This window comes from Pristiophorus japonicus, chromosome 7, assembly GCF_044704955.1.
Source record: "Pristiophorus japonicus isolate sPriJap1 chromosome 7, sPriJap1.hap1, whole genome shotgun sequence".
NCBI classification, from domain to species: Eukaryota; Metazoa; Chordata; class Chondrichthyes; family Pristiophoridae; genus Pristiophorus; species Pristiophorus japonicus.
The window spans coordinates 141,405,717-141,426,781 of NC_091983.1; the positions used below are offsets into that span (position 1 = coordinate 141,405,717).

A 21,065-nucleotide genomic window follows, 5' to 3' on the forward strand; every position below is an offset into this window, starting at 1 on the left:
AAATGGCTTCCTTATGCGCTGTAGATTTCTATGTTTCTATGTCTGCACAGCAATAAACAGAATTTAATTTGAAACCAAATGAAGCATTATTCAGCAAATCACAGCTTGCATCCCCTTGTTCATTTTTGCTGGCTTATTTTCCAGAATCGTGGGTACATTTTGAGCCAATCTTGGTCAGAAGAGCTGCTTCTTTTTAAAATACCAATATTGGGCTTTCTGCCTGGGTGCAAGGGAAAGGTGAAAGGAATATACTGTCTGACCTATAAGTAAAAAGTGCACGCTAGATAATCCACACAAAAGGCAAAAATTGGGATTCAGCACGGATTAAAGTTCAGAGATCATCCTGTGGCTCTGTATCTCAAGCTAAAGAAGAAGGTGTTTCTTGAGCTGGCCTTCCCCTGCCCGCCGGGTCTCGCTTAGGGCGGCGATGTCGATATCAAAGCATCTAAGTTCCCGGGCAACTATGGCGGTGCGACGTTTCGGCCTGTCGCTGTTGGAAGTGTCCATGTGGGTCCTGACGTTCCAGGCCCCGAACTTCATGTTAACGGAGTGGAAGATGCCTGTTTGTGAGTTCTTTTAACATGGGTTGGTCGTTGCACACCGGCTACCACACGGGCTTAACTGAGCGAGGTCTTGGTCCAGTGCCAAGGGGGTCAAAGACGACTGGAGACCAGGCACTGCTTGATGGTAGGTGGTCCGAGGCTTGGTTGGGGACAGACATTGGGAGGGTCAGTGGCCCACCGGGGTTCAGAGTGGGAGGTCAGGGGGGTCACAGCCATGATGCTCACCATGTGCTGGAGGAGGAGAAGAGGCCAGGTCACCACTGGGGACGGAGAGCTCCAGTCGTCGCTGAAGGAGGAGGGGAGGCCAACCGCCGTCGTAGGAGAGGAGGACCCGATCGCCATTGAGGAGGAGGTCACCTGTGGGGAAAGAGAGGTCCAGCCGTCATCGAGGAGGCCCAGCTGTCGTCGTGGAGGAGAGGCCCGATCGCCACTGGAGGGGTGAAGGCCCGGTCGCCTGGTTGGAACACGGAGTCGGCCTCCCCATCAAGAACGAGCTGGTCGACCGCCTCAAAGACGCCCCCTGCGAGGTTAACGAACGCCTCATGACTCTCCAACTCACCCTATCCCGGAATCAATGTGCCACAGTCATTCAGTGCAAACGCCCCAACACTCGATGCAACAGATGAGACCAAAAAGGGTTTCTACTCCAACCTCGAAAAATCCCTGTCCCACGTCCCCACGGATGACAAACTGATCCTCCTCAGTGACTTCACGCCAGGGTCGACAAAGACACAGCCCTCTGGGAAGGTGTGATTGGCAGAGAGGGGGTAGGGAAAGCCAACTCTCGCGGTACCCTAATCCTGACAAAATGTCTAGAACATGAACTTGTCATCACCAACACCTTGTTCCGCCAGAGGGACAAATACAAGGCATCGTGGCAACACCCTCGCTCCAAACACTGGCATCTGGTTGACTATGTCATCGTCGAAGCCAGGGATCGCAAGAATGTGCGCATCACCTGCGCCATGACAGGAGCTGACGACTGCTGGACGAACCATTGCCTATTCCGATGCGTCATTGCCCCAAAACGGAGGGCAAGCAGAAGCAGTGCCGCAAAAAAGTCAATGCCGAGACACTTAAAGACCCAGCTAAGAGAGCCCTATACAGTCAGCGCCTCACAGCTAACCTGGCCTGCCTTGATGACCCCGAGACGCAGAATGCCCACAGCGCTTGGTCTGCCCTCCAGACCTCCATAACCAGTGCCTGCAAAGAGACGCTCAGTCACTCAACCAGGAAACACCAAGATTGTTTTGATAAGAATGATCAGGAGATCTAAGAGCTAATAGATCGCAAGCGCAGGGCATTTCTGAGCATTAAACAACCACCCAGCTAGGGAGCAGCAAAGCAGCAAAGCAGCATTACAGACGGCTCAAGGCTGAGGTCCAACAAAAAACCCGGGACCTAAAGAACAGGTGGTGGATGAAGAAAGCACAGGAGATATAGCAGCTGGCTGACAGCCATGATGTGTGAGGATTCTTCATCGCAGTCAAGGCCACCTACGGTCCAAACACCCAAGGCCCCACCCCACTCCTGGCCAAGAACAGGGAAACACTCATCAAGGACACTGAGGCTGTCAGGGCCCGCTGGGAGGAGTACTTCGAAGATCTCCTCAACTGATGCTCTGCTTTTGATGCGAGTGTTCTCAACTCCATCCCACAGCATGCTACCCATCACCACCTCAGTAAAAGCCCAACACTGCACAAGGTAGAAAAAGCCATAAGACAGCTTAAGAACAACAAGGCTACAGGAACTGATGGAATCCCTGCTGAGGCACTGAAGTATGGCAGAGAGGCACTATTGGCGCGAATACATGACCTCATCTCTCTCATCTGGAGGGAGGAGAGCATGCCGGGAGATCTCAGATATGCAGTGATCATGACCATCTTTAAAAAAGGGGACAAGTCCGACTGCGGCAACTAGAGAGGAATCTCCCGGTTATCAGCCACTGGGAAAGTCGTCGCTCGAGTCCTCCTCAACCATCTTCTCCCTGTGACTGAGGAGCTCCTCCCGGAGTTACAGTGCGGATTTCGTCCCCTACGGGGCATAACAGACATAATTTTTGCAGCGCAACGGCAGGGAACAGCACCAGCCAGTATACCTGGCCTTCTTTGACCTTACAAAGGCCTTTGACACTGTCAACTGCGAGGGTCTATGGAGTGTCCTCCTCTATTTCAGATGCACCCAAAAATTCGTCACCATCCTCCGCCTGCTCCACGATGACATGCAGGCCGTGATCCTTACCAACGGATCCATTACAGACCCAATCCACGTCCGGACCGGGGTTAAACAGGGCTGCATCATCGCCCCAACCCTCTTCTCAATCTTCCTCGCTGCCATGCTCCACCTCACAGTCAATAAGCTCTCCACTGGAGTGGAACTAAACTACAGAACCAGTGGGAACCTGTTCAACCTTCACCATCTCCAGGCCAGGTCCATGACCACCCCAACCTCTGTCTTCGAGTTACAATACGCGGACGACGCCTGCGTCTGCGCACACAGAGAGGCTGAACTCCAGGATATAGTCGACGTATCTACTGAGGCGTACAAAAGCATGGGCCTTACGCTAAACATCCATAAGACAAAGGTCCTCCACCAGATTATCCTCGCCGCACAACATTGCACCCCAGCGATCAAGATCCACAGCGCGGCCCTGGGCAATGTGGACCATTTCCCATACCTCGGGAGCCTTTCATCAACAAGAGCAGACATCGACGACGAGATTCAACACTGCCTCCAGTGCGTCAGTGCAGCCTTCGGCCGCCTGAGGAAAAGTGTTTGAAGACCAGGCCCTCAAAACTACCATCAAGCTCATGGTCTACAGGGCGGTAGTAATACCCGCCCTCCTGTATGGCTCAGGGACATTGACCATGTACAGTAGACACCTCAAGTCACTGGAGAAATACCATGAACAATGCCTCCGCAAAATCCAACAAATCCCCTGGGAAGACACGCACTAACATTAGCTTCCTCGACCAGGCCAACATCCCCAGCATTGAAGCACTGACCACACTTGATCAGCTCCGCTGGGCAGGCCACATTGTTCGCATGCCAGACATGAGACTCCCAAAGCAAGCGCTCTACTCGGAACTCCTTCACGGCAAACGAGCCAAAGGTGGGCAGAAGAAACGTTACAGGGACATCCTCAAAGCCTCCCTGATAAAGTGCGACATCCCAACTGACACCTGGGAGTCCCTGGCCAAAGACTGCCCTAAGTGGAGGAAGTGCATCCGGGAGGGCACGGTGCACCTCGAGTCTCATCGCCGAGACCATGCAGAAATCAAGTGCAGGCAGCAGAAAGAGCGTGCGGCAAACCTGTCCCACCCACCCTTTCCCTCAACGACTATCTGTCCCACTTGTGACAGGGACTGTAGCTCTTGTATTGGATTGTTCAGCCACCTAAGGACTCATTTATAGAGTGGAAGCAAGTCTTCCTCAATTCCGAGGGACTGCATATGATGATGATGATGATGATGATGATGATGATCTCAAGCTGCTGAGTGATTGACTCTCAGCCAGAAATTCTCAAGTCCGAGTTCTAGGCATTTCCTGACTCTGGTGAGTTTGAAGAGTACTCAAAACAGGAAATCAAAATGGGGATGTCATGCAAAAATGAATAAGAAACATTGCACTAATGTTTGTCATTTGCTTGCCCATCATGGAAAAACATTGGTCAGTTTTTAAATGAATGCTGATGATATCCAGCTTTGACTCCCCATCACCCACCCTTGATTCATCAGCTTTTGCTATGTGATCAAATTGCATGTCTGATATCAGGTCATGGAATAAATCTGAACTTGCTGTAACTCAACGATGGTAACGTTTGGCCCCTGCCAGAAAAAAAACCCACACCCTAGCCCCTGACTCCATCCCTTTTCCTGGATTCCTGCTTAAACTGAACCTGATGATGCACAACCTCGGCATCCTGCAGAGAACCTGGTCTTAACTTCAAACCCCATATACTGTCCATCACCAAGACCCCCTCCAAAATATCCATCATTAGATTCCTATCTCACCCACACCACTGAAACCCTCATCCATGTCTTTGTCACCTCCAGACTCAACTTTTCCAATATCCTCCACACCAGAGTCTTAAGCTGCACCCTACATAAATTGGTTAATGCACCAAGTTCTGTTCACCCATCTTCAGCAACCTTCATCAGCATACTGATTTCGATATTGTCATCCTGTCTACAAATATTTCCTCATCCTTGCCCCTCCCTATCACTGCAACCTCTTCCAGCCCTACATCCCTGCTCGCACCCTCCACTCTTCTAACTCTGCTCTGCTAAGTGTACCCTCCTCTTTTTGCTCTGCCATTAGTCACAGGGCCTTCAACCATCTTAGCCCCACATTCTGTAACTCGTTGCATGGCTTCACACTTTCCGTTCTTCAAACTTGAAACTGACCTCTTCAATGGCACTTTCTGTCGGCTCCCTTAAATCCTCTCCTCCTCCTGCTCAGGTCTAACCTGAAGCTGTCAAGCTTTTTAGGATGTTTTGTGACTTTAAAGGAGCTAAATAAATTTAAGTTGCTGATTCTAGTGATCACTAAAAACTTTGCTTCCTAGACAGTTTAGCCCTCCCTAAAGGACACACTGCACATTGGCAAGCCATCTGAGTAGGAAGAAAATAGTACTTTCTTTCTTTAACAACGTGACACAGAAATTTGAATTTGTGATAGTGTGCCATCTAAAGGGTGAGGGACACAGAAGCGCTACGTAATATTTTATATACCTATAATATATTACAATTCTTACATAGGGTACATGTTCCATTGTAAACTCCTATGTAAACACTGCCAGTGGGAATACCAATGTTAAAATGTCAACACTTACTTTTATTACCCATTATGCCACTAGATGCTGTTTTAGTGGGGCTTCCAATATTAGATGACAATACTGACCTGTAATGGTTACCACTGGTGACGATGTATTATCTTTTCCCCACAAATTACACAATATGTTTTTTGAAAAAAAAATGTTGATGGCATTTATTTCCAATGTGCAAAATATGATGTTAAACAAAATAAATAAAAATAAAAAAACACATATTTCACAACAACAAGATTAAACGTAGAACTTTTAATACGTTCATTAAAGCTTTTACTTCATGACATCAGCCTGTCCCAAATTCCTGGGCATTGATTAAATATTTTTACTTTACACCAGTTAGAGAGAGCTGTGAATCACATTTGTGCATTCTGAGCATGTGCTGTTTGCAGCATTTTCCACCATGCAATTTGTACTTCAACAGGTGTGTCCCCTCATCCTATGAGACTTTCAAAGTTCTTTGGAAAAAGCAAAGAAAGAATTCAGAGATTGAACTCTCAAAACTTTTACTTTAGCCAGGGTAAGATATTTATATAAAGATACTAACAATTGTTTCAAAGAACCAATAACATGTGTCTCCTATTCTCCTGCCCCTCCTCACAAACTACAAGGTCCTGCTCCTCCCCATTACTGACAGGTCCCAGTAACCCTCAATCCAGGCCAAATCTGAATTTGGAAAGCTCTTTTTTTCTCACTACTCATCTCTTACTTGTTTAAAGCACTTAGTTCATTACTGTATTTGAAAATTGTGGATTGGCAAATATAATAAAAGTGGTAACTAAGATACACCTCACAGTAAAAATGATACTGGCAACAGCAGATTCCTTTAATCAAGTTAAGCTGAATACTCTAATGTATTTGTACTAAGCTTCCTCATTGATACAACAACTTCATTCAGGGAGCAACTAATGTATACAGACCAGGAAAGTTCAGGTTCAATCCCCTGTACATGATGAGTTAGCTTAGCTGAACCTGAAAAGTGATATGGGGAACTACCAGTGACCTCAGTATTATAGAGGGAAAGAGAGGTCATGGTTCGTGATTGTTATACGACAACCCCTGCTACACATGTGGAGATGGATGCGGTTAGGATCATACTTGGCTGTGATAACACATGGTGGTCAAATAGCCCATAACTGTCAAGGCTTATACATGAATAGTGCTGACACCCTGGAAGCCATTAAGCATCTGTGAAACTGCACCACAGCTTCAGGAAAGGAAGAAAGAAAATTTGGCTAGAGAAAGAAGTGTTGCAGACAATCAATCACACTTTATTTACTAATGTGTTTATTTTGGAGAAAGTCATGTACTTTCAGGATTTATTTTTCTACTTTGAACATTATGGACTTGTGCGCATCTTCTGATGCATATCATTATGTTTCAACTGCAAATCATGGCACAGAGGATTAAAATTGGACATGAGAATCACAGCTCGAGGCTAACTGTTAACTTGGTAATAGATTTAAATTATTGGTCAGTACATCTTTTATACATACATATATTATGCATATTGATTTGAATGATTTGTTGCCCATTATTGGTAACCAAATATTAATGCCCTCACATGCCCCTCCCCCCAATGTCATCCTCACAAGGGTTATTTGTCCATCAATCACAGTTGAAAAAGGTCAGGTTTTACTTTATATAAACACACAGATGCACATTAAACCTTTCAATGGTGATTTTCTTTCTCCTGCTTTCAGAAATAAGTGTTCATATAACATTTCTGTACATTTGCAGTGCTGAATTTTATATTATAAACAGAATTGAAAAAACAAACAGAGCATCGCAAGGCCATTAAAAGTCCAAATAATACACCTCATTATAATTTTCCAAACAAACAAATCACCTACCCCGAGGGTTGAATAGTCACTACATTCTGAGTGCATATTTAACAGTCCATTACCCCACCTCCACCGGGCCTTCACTCCAGCATAAAATTGACTCCACTTCAAATTTATCCTGTGCAAAGAGAATACTAGAATTAAAAACAGTTAGAGAGAAGCCTACGTTAGACTGCCTGGATATATCTCTCACACATAAAAATACACATCACTCCCTCATGATCCCAACAGAGGAGAAACATAGGGTGCCTTTCTTCCCTCCTCTTTCCATTAGTACCTGTTCATTCAACTTGCAAAGCTCCTCTGATCAATTCAGCTACTCAATTAATTCTTTGAATCAATAAATGTCTTTCAACAATGCTCTTGTCTGTTTTCTATTTGAACTCTTTTGCCTCACTTTAAACTAATATTCTCCCCATCCTTTTAGGTCGCCTTTATGTTACAAACAATATGATTTCCAAAAAACATTTCATGAAGCTCCACATGCAAGGTTACTAATTAAGCTCAAAGCTGTGCGAATTCAAGGCAAAACTTGGATACGGATAGGAAATTAGCTAAAGGATTAAAAAAAGCCTGAGCCTTATACAAGTCGTTACCTCATTGCATAGCCGTTACCACCAATCTCCCCATGCCTAATGTAAACAAAGTGTGTCATATTATTTAGGAGTAGTTGGCATGGGTTACCACACTGCTCTTTTTTTTGATAGGAGACAAAATTAACCAGTTAAGTCAAGTGCCCCCCAATCTGGGAGACACTCCAAACATTTTTCAAAGCCATTTTTTGTTTTTTCTTGTATTTTTTGTAGTTTTTTGGGGGTTTTTATTGGGCACTAAAATCATAATTTTTACAAGTGCCCCCTATAAAAAGGGGGGGGGGGGGGGAAGAGGACACTAAAACCGGCAATTAAAACAAATTAAATTTTAAAACATATAAAATCAAATTAAAATTTGATTGCCGGGGGTGATGATGCACTCCAGTCCCTCTGGCGCCCACCTCTCGCGGAAGGCCGCGAGCGTACCGGTGGACACCGCGTGCTCCATCTCTAAGGACACCCTGGCCTGACCACACTGCTCTTTCATCTCTGATTTGAGTCCAGCTGACAAATGGGATAAAGTCTCCCCTCTTTGCCAGCTGTAATTAAAGTAATCTTCAACACAGAGGGTTGTGGGGATCTGGAACTCGCTGCCTGGAAGAGTGGTGGATACAGAACCCTCACCACTTTTAAGAGATGGTTGGATGGGCACTTAAAAGTGCAGTAACCTGCAGGGTTACAGTCTAATTGGGATTAGACTGGATGACCTTTTGTTGGACGGAGCAGATATAATGGTAAGTACTGCAGGGTGATTTGCTGGACTAGTTTCGATCTCCTGGATGGGTTGGAGAGGAATTTTCCCAGATTTTTTCTCCCTAAATTGGTCTGGGTTTTTATCTGTTTTTTGCCTCTCCTAGAAGATCACATGGCTCCGGTTGGGGTGGAGTGTAGAATGTTTTAGTATAAGGGGTGTCGCAGTAGTGGTGAGGCGGATTGGTTGGGCTGGATGTTCTGGGCCTTTTCATCATTGTTCATAGGTTTATATGTAACCTTTAGGGCTGCTGACCAAGGGCCGTGTGGCTCTTTGTTGGCCGGACATAATGGGCCGGAATGGCCTCCTTCTGTGCGTAAATTTCTAAGTTTCTAGTTCCAGGTGAGCACAAATTCACAGCCCGAAATTGCAACTATTGCAATCTCATTCCAAATGAATCCCAGGATGGCTGGTGTGGTAACTGGAAATATCACACTGGTGATGTTGGCTCTTCTCTTCTCAGTTAGAGTAAGGGATGTTGTTGAACGTGTTTTTCTCTGCTACTTTTCAATTCGGAGACCAAAAGTGACAACAATATAATCAACGATGACATCCTTCACCTTGATTAAACTAAACAGGAGTGAACATCCACGGGGTTCTCCCGCTCATTCACTGGACCTTCAGCAGAAGAGCTCTGAAAACCCCCAAAAGATGGAGAACCGCACCCCCACCCCTGCCCCCCTCGCCACCTGCACCCAGAAAATTCAACCCCAACATTTATGGGAAAATAAATGTAAATTGTTAATTTGGATTACAATATTCAATTCATTAGATATTTTTCAACAAATGTATAAATCTGGGATTGATACTGGAATGATTCTGGAATTTTGCACACCGCAGGTATCACCATTAGCCCTTCCCCGTTTCTTCTATTACTGAGGAGTTTATAAAGAATTTGAATTTATAGAGCTCCTTTCACAACTTCAAAACATCCTAAAATGTTTCACAGCCATGGAAGCAGTTTTGCAGTGTAGTCACTTTGTAATATAGGGAAACATGGCATCCAATTTTCACATAGCAATATCCCCATAAATTGTAATAATATAAATGATCAGATAATCTGTTTTTAGTTGTGTTGGTTGAAGGACATCAGGAGAACTCACCATGAAAAGTGCCACAGGATTTTTACATCCACCTGAGAGGGCAAATGGGGCCTCAGTTTAACATCTCACCCGAGAGATGGCACATTGGACAGTGAAGCATCCTCCAAGACGGTACTGAAGTGTCAGCCTAGATTATGTGCTTAACTCTCTGGAACGGGGTTTGAACTCACAACCATCTGACTCAAAGGAAAGAGTGCTATACTGAGCCAAGTCTGACACCAATTAAAGGAGGGAAAGGGGAGGAGATACAATGCATTGTTCAACCATATTCCCTTCATGTATTTATTATTAGACATTCTATTATTACAACAAACAAAAATGTGAAAAAGAGCATTTGGCATAACTAAATTGATTTTTTTTTTAAACTTTATTTATTGTTAGTCTCCCCCAACGGTTACTTTCTCTCGCTGCCCCCTACCCCTGTGGTCTTTGTACTTCTTGTTTCTGGCTGGCTCCAATTCCTGATCTGTCACTTGCCTATCCCTCTTGCATTTCAAGTTCTTTGTATCTTGCCCTCCCACCAGCTTGCATTTTCTGTCCCACTGGCTCTACAGCCAGGCAATAACCAACACTTCAAACAATCAAACGTCATGCCTCACTGAATAGATCAGAGCCCACTTCTGCAGTGTTAAATTTCCTTGAAATAAATGTTATGTGCGCCTTTACTTGACTGAAACATTCTGATTGCGCAGAGCATTAAAATATCCAATGGAGCACAACACTCTACCAAATACTTATACCAGTGAGGGTGAGGCCTCGATAAACCATAAATGGCCTGAAATCACTTGCTAAGATTTTTTTGGTAAACCATCGTGTGTATTCTTGATAAAAACTTCTTAGATAATAGTCTCTAAACAAAAAAAATGAATGTCATGAAAAAGTTTAAATCTAGATGTAACTATGATGACTTAAACACCAAAATTATTCCAATTATCTTCTTTGGGAGAGACAAAGTGAAGCAGACACCTATATAGCATAACAGAATGTGCTGATTAGCCACTCTTATTACAAAGTCAAGTACCTCCATGCCACCGCCCCACTCCATGTGAACAGATATTTGTCAATCTCACTAGTTATTCAGCTCAATGGAAACAAAACAAAGAATGCCAATTGAATACTGTGTTTTTTAATGCTGCCTTTGAAAATACTCAATAAATATCTTTTTCTCTTATTCTGGATTACCATCCTCCCATCTTGTTCTCCCAAGTGATGTTTTCAAGTCAAATCTTTACTTTGGCCACACCCCTGCTATAAACTAGACATTACCTTATGCAAGTATGAATCTGCTGCATTCCTCTGTCTAGCTGCTGCTGAGTAGATTTTCTACGCTCTTCACACTGCTCAAGTATGTTTTTGTGTACATGATCTCACATGACTCAACAGATCCATCTTGAGTGGATCAGGCCAAGTTCGGTGCCTTCCCAGGAAGGAAGAGAGGAGTTACTTTGTAAAGAGACCTGAACCAAAGCCCTTTTGCTGGCTCAAATTACCCACTTGTCAGGCCTGATGGATTTGGCTAAAAATAAAAGGAAACAGGCCGAGAAAAGCAGATGAATGAGCTCAGCAGTTCCTTAAATAGGCCATGCCACTGCTCCGGCTCAAAGCAAGTGATTTCCAAGTACATCCTCTCCTGCTGTACTTGTACGGCTACTGACACAGAGGTTACAATCTCACTACAACCAGGAGAGTGCAGATGTGATAGCTTGAAGCTTGATTAAGTTGAACTGTTCCGAAATAGAATAGTTAGTGCTGGTTATAGTAAGAAAACAAAAAGTGTTAAAATCTTTTGGGATGGGGAGAAAACAAACAAAACACACTTTTGCAATCATACCTACTATGTGCCAACCAAAAATAAACACACAATTTGCTAGTGTGCACATAATAACAACTCAAAAGCCTGACACCAACCAAGACACTGAAATGTGATGCAAGGATTAAAATCCCAGATCTGTAAGCACTTTTTTCTCTCGGAAGCATATGCCATATGTTTGGCTTTTCCACGGGCCATACGGGTGTTTCAGGATGCCATCTGGTTCCTATATGCAATGATAACTGTACTTCCCACAGCAGCAATAGAACGTTGGCATGATTATTCCTCTAATTCCAACTGCTCCCAAAGCAAACTTCACCTCGCTTAATATAAAACTCTAAACATTTCTTGTCTTAATTATTCAGACAGGCAAGGCACCTTTTTCATACAGTACATAGAATATGAAGAGGAAAACTGCAGCAGGAAGAATATGAAGTTGCAGACATTACCAGACAGTGAACAGGAGCTATGCACAGCACGGTACATGTGCACCATTTAAAAATAGACAAGCTGCACCAATATCCTCATCCTTATATTACCACACATGTTAGTCACAGCAAAACAAACAGCCCCTCTTAAAATTGGAAAGTTGCGTTGTGACCAAAGACATTATCATAACTAAATACAGAGCCTGCACAGGTTTATCTGCATTTCATATGGGGGGGGGGGGGGGGGGGACGGAAAGGAAGTGTTCTGGCCGTTATATGCAATGACATCGTAACCACATTCTTTTTAAAAGCATTTGAAATATAGCTATGCAAAAAACAAGAGCAATTCTTTCCCAGAGGTCGTGGCTGAAGATAAATCCCCAACCTAAAATTAAGTGCACACTGTTGTAAACCTTCTTATTGAAATGCAATAATTCTGGGAAGTTAAGCATCCTAAAATAGTACTGTTTAAAATCCTAAGGAGCCGAAATTGCCCCCCGCCGAAAAAACAGCGCACCCAACGTGTTTCGACTGTTTTTACCGCAGCGGTGGATGTGGTGGCCTCCTGCGCGAAACTCCGCTCTTTGGCTTTTTTTCCCCTGAGCGGCCCAAAAGTCAGTCATAATAAGGGCAGAAGTTCGGTAAGTAGAGGGGCGGAAGTGGGGGGGTGAGGGCGCAGTGCCTGCCGCTGTCACTCATCAGCGTAGTGCAGATGACGTCATCACGTTGGCGCGTCACCATGTCTCTCCCCTTCACTTAAAGGGAAGAGCCACTGTGAGCTCTTTGATTCTTTAAATTAGGTCCACTGGGCGACCAGGGAGGGTTTCGGCTGGGCCAACGGCCTGGCATCCAAGAGGGGGTGCCAGGCTGCCTGTTGGCAGCCCAGCCAAACCCAAGGGGCATAATTGTCGGCCCGACATGGCAGTCAGCCGACAAAAAAAATAAGATGGCGGCCGCGGCAGTAGGTCCTCCCCTTTCTGCCATTTTACCAGCACTGCAAGCGCAGTGCACCGGCAGAAAAAGCTGTCAGTGGCACCGAGAGGCGTGAGCAAGGTTTTTTGCGCGGAATTTCGCATTGCGGGGGGGGCACATAGATGGTGCATGCTCTGATGACGCACATAGGACGGATCGGCAGCAGCATAGCGGTTTGGGGGGAGCGGGTCACCACCAGGATACCGCAGGGGGGGCAATTTTCAAAATGGTGACCATCCCATAGAAAAAAAATCGCCGTCCATTTCACTCCACAGCTTGGATGCCGATTTCCGGCAGTAACAGGCCTTAAGGGAAGGGGCAATTTCGGCCCCTAAGAGTTGCTGGTATTACAAATAGCCTATTTTGCCAATGAGTCCATAACTTGAAACTCAGTTCATTGCATTATCTAGCGACTCATGACTTCAATTAGTGCAGCAGTTTACATTTTCAAGAAAGGATGATGCAACTTTAGCTATAAGATTTTAGATATGGGTGAAGTCAGGATTTTGAACTTTGATAATTGGTTTAAGGATGGAGCCGTTAGCTTCTCAGAAATTACAAACCATTTCATAGGAAGGCTCAGTGTGCTGAGTGTTAGTCACTACCACTTAGCACCACAGAATGCATAGAAGGTACAACATGGAAACAGGCAATTCAGCCCAGCAATTCATTTTGGCATTTACCCTCCATGTGAGCAAATAGTCCGAATCATACTTACCCATCCTGTTCTCATATACCTTCATCCCCTTTTCCTTGATCCACATATCCAAAATAAACTTGAACGTTGACAATTCTGCCTATTAATCTTAATCTTTCTGTAAATCTGCCTTTCCCTCTGCCACTTTTCTTTAGTGTGTCCCCCCACTTAATTTTAATAACTGTAGGTGTCTAATTCTGGTGGTGTGGCTCACAGTAAGTTAGAAAGCATACTGTTTTATAAGAACCAAGAGTATTATACAATGTACTATTCTGCTACTAAAGTGGTTAATTATGTCACTTTAAGGCCACAGAGTCCAATTAATGTATAATTATACCCTGGTCAATTAGAGGCCAATTGCTTGCGAGCAGATCCTGAGTCAATTAGCAGCTATCTTCTGTTGATTGGGAAGAATCTCTGTAGACTGCCAGATGCTTAGAAACCTCCAACTCCTCCTTAAAGTCAGAGGAAACTATCAGATAATGACTGATTTTCTTCTTATTTGTTTATACTTCTCCACCCCACCCGCAAGGGTGGTAGAATGTATGACTTTAAACTGGGGACTGAATTACCTCCAAGCGCCTGGTCCAATTATCTCCACCTTCTAACCCAGCTTCCTCTGAAGACTACGCATGGTGTTGAGTCATTGAATCATAGAAATTTACAGCATGGAAGGAAACCATTTCGGCCCATCATGTCCGCGCCGGCCAACAAGAGGCTAACCAGCCTAATCCCACTTTCCAGCTCTAGGTCCATAATCCTGCAGGTTACGGCACTTCAAGTGCACATCCATGTACTTTTTAAATGTGGTGAGGGTTTCTGCCTCTACCACCCTTTCAGGCAGTGAGTTCCAGACCCCCACAACCCTCTGTGTGAAGAAATCTTCTCTCAAATCCCCTCTAAACCTTCTACCAATTACTTTAAATTTATGCCCCCCTGGTTGTTGACCCTCTGCTGAGGGAAATAGGTCCTTTCTATCCACTACATCTAGGCTTTTCATAATTTTATACACCTCAATGAGGTCTCCCCTCAGCCTCCTCTGTTCCAAGAAAAACAAATCCAGCCTATCCAATCTTTCCTTATAGTTAAGATTCTCCACTCCCAGTAACATCCTCATAAATCTTCTTTGTACCCTCTCCAGTGCAATCACGCCCTTCCGGTAATGCAGTGACCAGAACTGCATGCAGTACTCCAGCTGTGGCCTAACTAGTGTTTTATACAGTTCAAGCATAACCCCCCTGCTCTTATATTCTATGCCTCGGCTAATAAAAGCAAGTATAGCGTATGCCTTCTTGACCACCTTATCTACCTGGCCTGCTACTTTCAGGGATCTGTGAACATGCACTCCAAGGTCCCTTTGTTCCTCTACATTTCTCAGTGCCCTACCATTTAATGTGTATTCCCTTTTCTTGTTAGCCCTCCCCAAATGCATTACCTCACACTTCTCCAGATTAAATTATGACTGACTAGTATATAATTTATAGATAGATGAATGAAAGGTAGATAGATAAACATTTTGAGGATATGATTTACTTTATAACTGAAGTACTTAATTTACCATTAGGGACCCATTGACTCAGTTATTTTACTCCCACTATCAAAATAAAGCATCAATCTTAGCTTTATTTATTGAAAAGTCTCCAGATTCCTTTCTTGCCTTTGTACACAGGGGTCTTTTGACTATAACATTCCCTCCATGTCCAACAGTTTATCAACACTGGGTATGTGACAAAAAAACAATCAGGGGCTTTTATTGTTAAAAACACACTTGAATTTTTGATTTGATTTGAGCTTGAACCATTTTTAGCTAAAAGTACCACAACAGAACTACTGAAGCATTTTATACCTCATTACCAGTAAACACATACAGGCAGAGCTATCTTCAAGTAGAATGCATTGCATCTTATTCATGAATTTGCAGCTTCTAACAGTAGCAGACAGTGTAGAGCAATAATGGCAACAAAGCAAATTATTTGTCTAGAAAGTAAGTGTTGTAGAAACTCCCAGGTACATTGGGCGGGCAGGGGGGCTGATCTGAAGAATTAAATACAATGGTCAAGCTCTCAAATATGAAGCAATGCCACAAATCTAAAAAATAAAAATTATTACAGTTCATCAAAATTATTGTGTTCAGTTTTGGTCTCCTAATCTGAGGAAGGACGTTCTTGCTATTGAGAGAGTGCAGTGAAGGTTCACCAGACTGATTCCAGGGATGGCTGGACTGACATATGAGGAGAGACTGGATCGACTGGGCCTTTATACACTGGAGTTTAGAAGGATGAGAGGGGATCTCATAGAAACATATAAGATTCAGACTGGACTGGACAGGCTAGATGCGGGAAGAATGTTTCCGATGTTGGGGAAATCCAGAACCAGGGGACACAGTCTTAGGATAAGGGGCAGACCATTTAGGACTGAGATGAGGAGAAACTTCTTCACTCAGAGAGTTGTTAACCTGTGGAATTCCCTGCCGCAGAGAGTTGTTGATGCCAGTTCATTGGATATATTCAAGAGGGAATTAGATATGGCCCTTACGGCTAAAGAGATCAAAGGGTATGGAGAGAAAGCAGGAAAGGGGTACTGAGGGAATGATCAGCCATGAACTTATTGAATGGTGGTGCAGGCTCGAAGGACCGAATGGCCTACTCCTGCACCTATTTTCTATGTTTCTATGCAGAAGCAGCATTTTTCAAGCTCCCTGCTCACACCATGACAAAAATTAACTGTTTTGCAAATTCTAATTATTTACAACATAAGAAAAAGCCAAATATGAGAAAAGGCTGTTTAGCCCACTGATGCTTATCTTTCTAGTACTGTAACTCATCGAGCCTCATATCCAAATGCCCAATTGCCATATTATCTTTAACAACCTCACCTGGCAGATCTTAAAAAAGAATTGCATTTATATAGTGCCTTTTATGACCTCAGGATGTCCCAAAGTACTTTACAGCCAATTAAGTACTTCTTGAAGTGTTGTAATGTAGTAAACATGGCAGCCAATTTGCACATAGCAAGGTCCCACAAACAGCAATGTGATAATGACCATGTAATTTTTTTTTAGTGATACTGATTGAGGAATAAATATTGGCCAGGATAGCTCCCCTGCTCATCTTCGAAATAGTGCCATGGGATATTTTACATCCACTTGAGAGGGCAGATGGGGCCTCGGTTTAACGTCACATCCGAAAGACGACACCCCCGACAGTGCAGCACTCCATCACTGGAGTGTCAGCCTGGATTATGTGCTCAAGTCTCTGGAGTGGGACTTGAACCCTCTTCCTTCTGACTCAGAGGCGAGTGTGCTACCCACTGAGCCACAACTGAGACTTACATAGATTTATAAAGAAGGATAAAAATTAGGAAATGGAGAGGACTCATCTGGGTAGAGTACTGTAGGAATCAGTGCTTGGACCTTGCTTGTTTCTTTTCTGCATACATCACATGGGGAGTTATTTGCTGTGCGCAAATTGGCTGCCGCGTTTCCCATATTACAACAGTGACTACACTCCAAAAGTACTTCATTGGCTGTAAAGCGCTTTAAGACATCTGGTGGTCATGAAAGGTACTATATAAATGTCTTCTTTCTTTCATGACTCAGTGATAGCACTCTTGCCTCTGAGTCAAGTTGTGGATTCAAGTCTTACTTCAGGGACTTGAGCACAAAATCAATGTTGACACTTCTGTGTAGTACTGAGGGTGTGCTGCATAGAAACATAGAAACATAGAAAATAGGTGCAGGAGTAGGCCATTCGGCCCTTCTAGCCTGCACCGCCATTCAATGAGTTCATGGCTGAACATGCAACTTCAGTACCCCATTCCTGCTTTCTCACCATATCCCTTGATCCCCCTAGTAGTAAGGACCTCATCTAACTCTTTTTTGAATATATTTAGTGAATTGGCCTCAACAACTTTCTGTGGTAGAGAATTCCACAGTTTCACCACTCTCTGGGTGAAGAAGTTCCTCCTCATCTCGGTCCTAAATGGCTTACCCATTATCCTTAGACTGTGACCACTGGTTCTGGACTTCCCTAACATTGGGAACATTCTTCCTGCATCTAACCTGTCTAAACCCATCAGAATTTTAAACGTTTCTATGAGGTCCCCTCTCATTCTTCTGAACTCCAGTGAATACAAGCCCAGTTGATCCAGTCTTTCTTGATAGGTCAGTCCCGCCATCCCGTGAATCAGTCTGGTGAACCTTCGCTGCACTCCCTCAATAGCAAGAATGTCCTTCCTCAGGTTAGGAGACCAAAACTGTACACAATACTCCAGGTGTGGCCTCACCAAGGCCCTGTACAACTGTAGCAACACCTCCCTGCCCCTGTACTCAAATCCCCTCGCTATGAAGGCCAACATGCTATTTGCTTTCTTAACCGCCTGCTGTACCTGCATGCCAACCTTCAATGACTGATGTACCATGACACCCAGGTCTCGTTGCACCTCCCCTTTTCCTAATCTGTCACCATTCAGATAATAGTCTGTCTCTCTGTTTTTACCACCAAAGTGGATAACCTCACATTTATCCACATTATACTTCATCTGCCATGCATTTGCCCACTCACCTAACCTATCCAAGTCGCTCTGCAGCCTCATAGCATCCTCCTCGCAGCTCACACTGCCACCTAACTTAGTGTCATCCGCAAATTTGGAGATACTACATTTAATCCCCTCGTCTAAATCATTAATGTATAGTGTAAACAGCTGGGGCCCCAGCACAGAACCTTGCGGTACCCCACTAGTCACCGCCTGCATGGTCAGAAGTGGCGTCTTTTGGATGAAACGTTAAACTGAGGTCCCCTTCTCAGGTGGAGGTAAAAATCCCACTGCACTATTTCAAAGAAAAGAATGGGCATTCTTGCCTTGATCCCTCAACCAATATCACTAAAACAGATTATCTGGTCATTATCTCAGTGCTGTTTATGGGAACTTACTGTGCGCAGATTAGCTACATTACAACAATGGACTACACTTCAAAAGCAATTAATTGGCTGTAAAGTGCTTTGGGCGTGAAAGGTGCTATATAAATGCAAGTCTTTCTTTCTTATCCAGTCACCTGGATTCCCATGTTTCACAAATTTATTAGTATCATTAGAAGGCCTTTATATGAAACCCTGTCAAAGCCTTTCTAAAAATCCCAAAAAATTATATCATAGGGACTTCCCATATCTAACTTATTTTTAAGGTCTTCAAGTGGAGTGAAGGAGAATTGTCAAGCAGGATTTTTGCTTTCTTAATCCATGCAGGTTGTTTCTTTTCAAGGTATTGATATACAGAAACTTCTCAAAGCCTATCCTTACCTGCTATTTATGTTAAGCTAATGTGTTTATGGACATCTAGGTCAAATTTATCGAAACACAGACAGAAATTTTAGCACAGGAAGAGGCCATTTGGCCCTCCTTGCTGGCATTGAACTTTGACCCTTCTCAGGAGCTCCATATTTATATTTATGTCTCAGGACACAAAAGGGACATGAAGCCTATACATGCTCACCAATCCATTGGCTGATTACATCCCTTCCCCACCTCTTGGTAGAGGCAAAAGAACAGAGACATGTAGCCAATTCAGCAGTCTTCCGCAAAAATTCCTCACCAACCCTTTAAAAACAATCAGGCCAGGCTCCAGATTACTTATTATCAAGGAATGATTTACTACAGGTATTACCTTTCAAATGACGTGATGCCCCTGCTTTGCAGAAATCTATCTGATGCCTTCTTGAATCAGTCTTCACTATCTGGAATTTCCCATTAGTCATCACCTGCCAGTCGGAAAAACATCTATTTAGTGAAAACTTCTTCTGACTTTCAACCATCCCTCTACTTATATCACCACATTCCCGATTATGTATGGGCCCTAATTTTCCCAAATAATTTCTAATGCAGCACACTTTATCTTTACTAGAAGTCAATCTAACGGGCATCTACATTAAGGAAGCAGTAGCAGGACATTTAGAAAATTATAACTCAATCATGCAGAGTCAGCATGGTTTTATGAAAGGGAAATCATGTTTGACAAATTTGCTCGAGTTCTTTGAGGATGTAACGAGCAGGGTGGATAAAGGGGAACCAGTAGATGTAGTGTATTTAGATTTCCAGAAGGCATTCAATAAGGTACCACATAAAAAGCTTACGGGATTGGGGGTAATATATTAGCATGGATAGAGGATTGGCTAACTAACAGAAAACAGAGAGTCGGGATAAATGGGTCATTTTCAGGTTGGCAAATTGTAACTAGTGGGGTGCCACAGGGATCCGTGCTGGGGCCTCAGCTATTTACAATCTATATTAATGACTTGGATGAAGGGACCAAGCGTAATGTAACCAAATTTGCTGATGACACAGAGATAGGTGGGAAAGCAAATTGTGAAGAGGACACAAATAATCTGCAAAGGGATATAGATAGGTTAAGTGAGTGGGCAAACATTTGGCAGATGGAGTATAATGTAGGGAAATGTGAGGTTATCCACTTTGGTAGGAAGAATAAAAAAACTAATTATTTAAATGGAAAGAGACTACAAAATGTTGCGGTACAGAGGGATCTGGGGGTCCTTGTACATGAAACACAAAAAGCTAGCATGCAGGTAAGCAAGTAATTAGAAAGGCAAATGGAATGTTGGCCTTTATTGCAAGGGGGATAGAGTATAAAAGCAGTGAAGTCTTGCTACAGCTGTATAGGGCGTTGGTGAGACCACACCTGGAGTACAGTGACAGATTTGGTCTCCTTATTTAAGGAGGGATATACTTGCTTTGGAGGAAGTTCAGAGAAGATTGACTAGGTTGATTCCTGAGATGAAGGGGTTGTCTTATAAAGAAAGGTTGAGCAGATTGGGCCTATACTCACTGGAATGTAGAAGAATGAGAGGTGATCTTATTGAAACGTATAAGATTCTGAAGGGGCTGAACAGGGTAGATACAGAGAGGATGTTTCCCCTCGTGGTGGAATCTAGAACTGGGGGCATAGTTTCAGAATAGGGGGTCACCCATTTAAAACAGAGATGAGGAGGAATCTCTTCTCCCAAAGGGTCATGAATCATTGGGATTCTCTACCCCAGAGACCTGTGGGGGTTGTGTCATTAAGGTAGAGCTAGACAGATTTTTGAACGATAGGAGAGTCAAGGGTTATGGGGAGTGGGCAGGGAAGTGGAGTTGAGGCCAAGATCGGATCAGCCATGATCTTATTGAATAATGGAGCAGGCTCAAGGGGCCAAATGGCCCACTCATATTTCTTTTGTACTGCATCTCCTCCTCTATACAGCCCATTATTCTCTCAAAACATTCTATCTATTTGTCCCCCTTTTAAATACAGGTACTAGATTTGCTGGCTTCTTGTGATAATTTGCCACTATCCAATGATTCTTTCACAACCATAGTCACTGACCCAAATTTTCTTCCCTCATTTTCTTTAGCACCTAAGAAATATGCTGTCTGTTCCAAGTCATTAGCTAGCCTCAGTCCCCCTAATCTATCAAGTACCTCATTC

At 43.8% G+C, this 21,065-nt stretch overlaps 1 protein-coding gene across 8 annotated transcripts in view; it reads right to left on the bottom strand.

Annotated features, from left to right (window-relative positions):
* Positions 1 to 21,065, bottom strand: part of bach2b (BTB and CNC homology 1, basic leucine zipper transcription factor 2b) — a 388,463-nt gene that overhangs the window by 252,671 nt on the left and 114,727 nt on the right. For 4 of the 8 annotated variants that reach the window (XM_070885374.1, XM_070885371.1, XM_070885372.1 and 1 more), the window contains 2 exons: positions 19,251 to 19,344; positions 7,245 to 7,353 (listed from right to left, as the gene is read on the bottom strand). The exons of 1 other annotated variant lie outside the window; for it this stretch is intronic. In XM_070885374.1, coding sequence (XP_070741475.1) covers positions 7,245 to 7,280 — 36 coding nt within the window. In that variant the 5' untranslated portion in view covers positions 7,281 to 7,353; positions 19,251 to 19,344. The remainder of the gene's footprint in view (positions 1 to 7,244; positions 7,354 to 19,250; positions 19,345 to 21,065) is intronic. 3 more of the 8 variants (XM_070885375.1, XM_070885370.1, XM_070885376.1) reach the window with 1 other exon arrangement.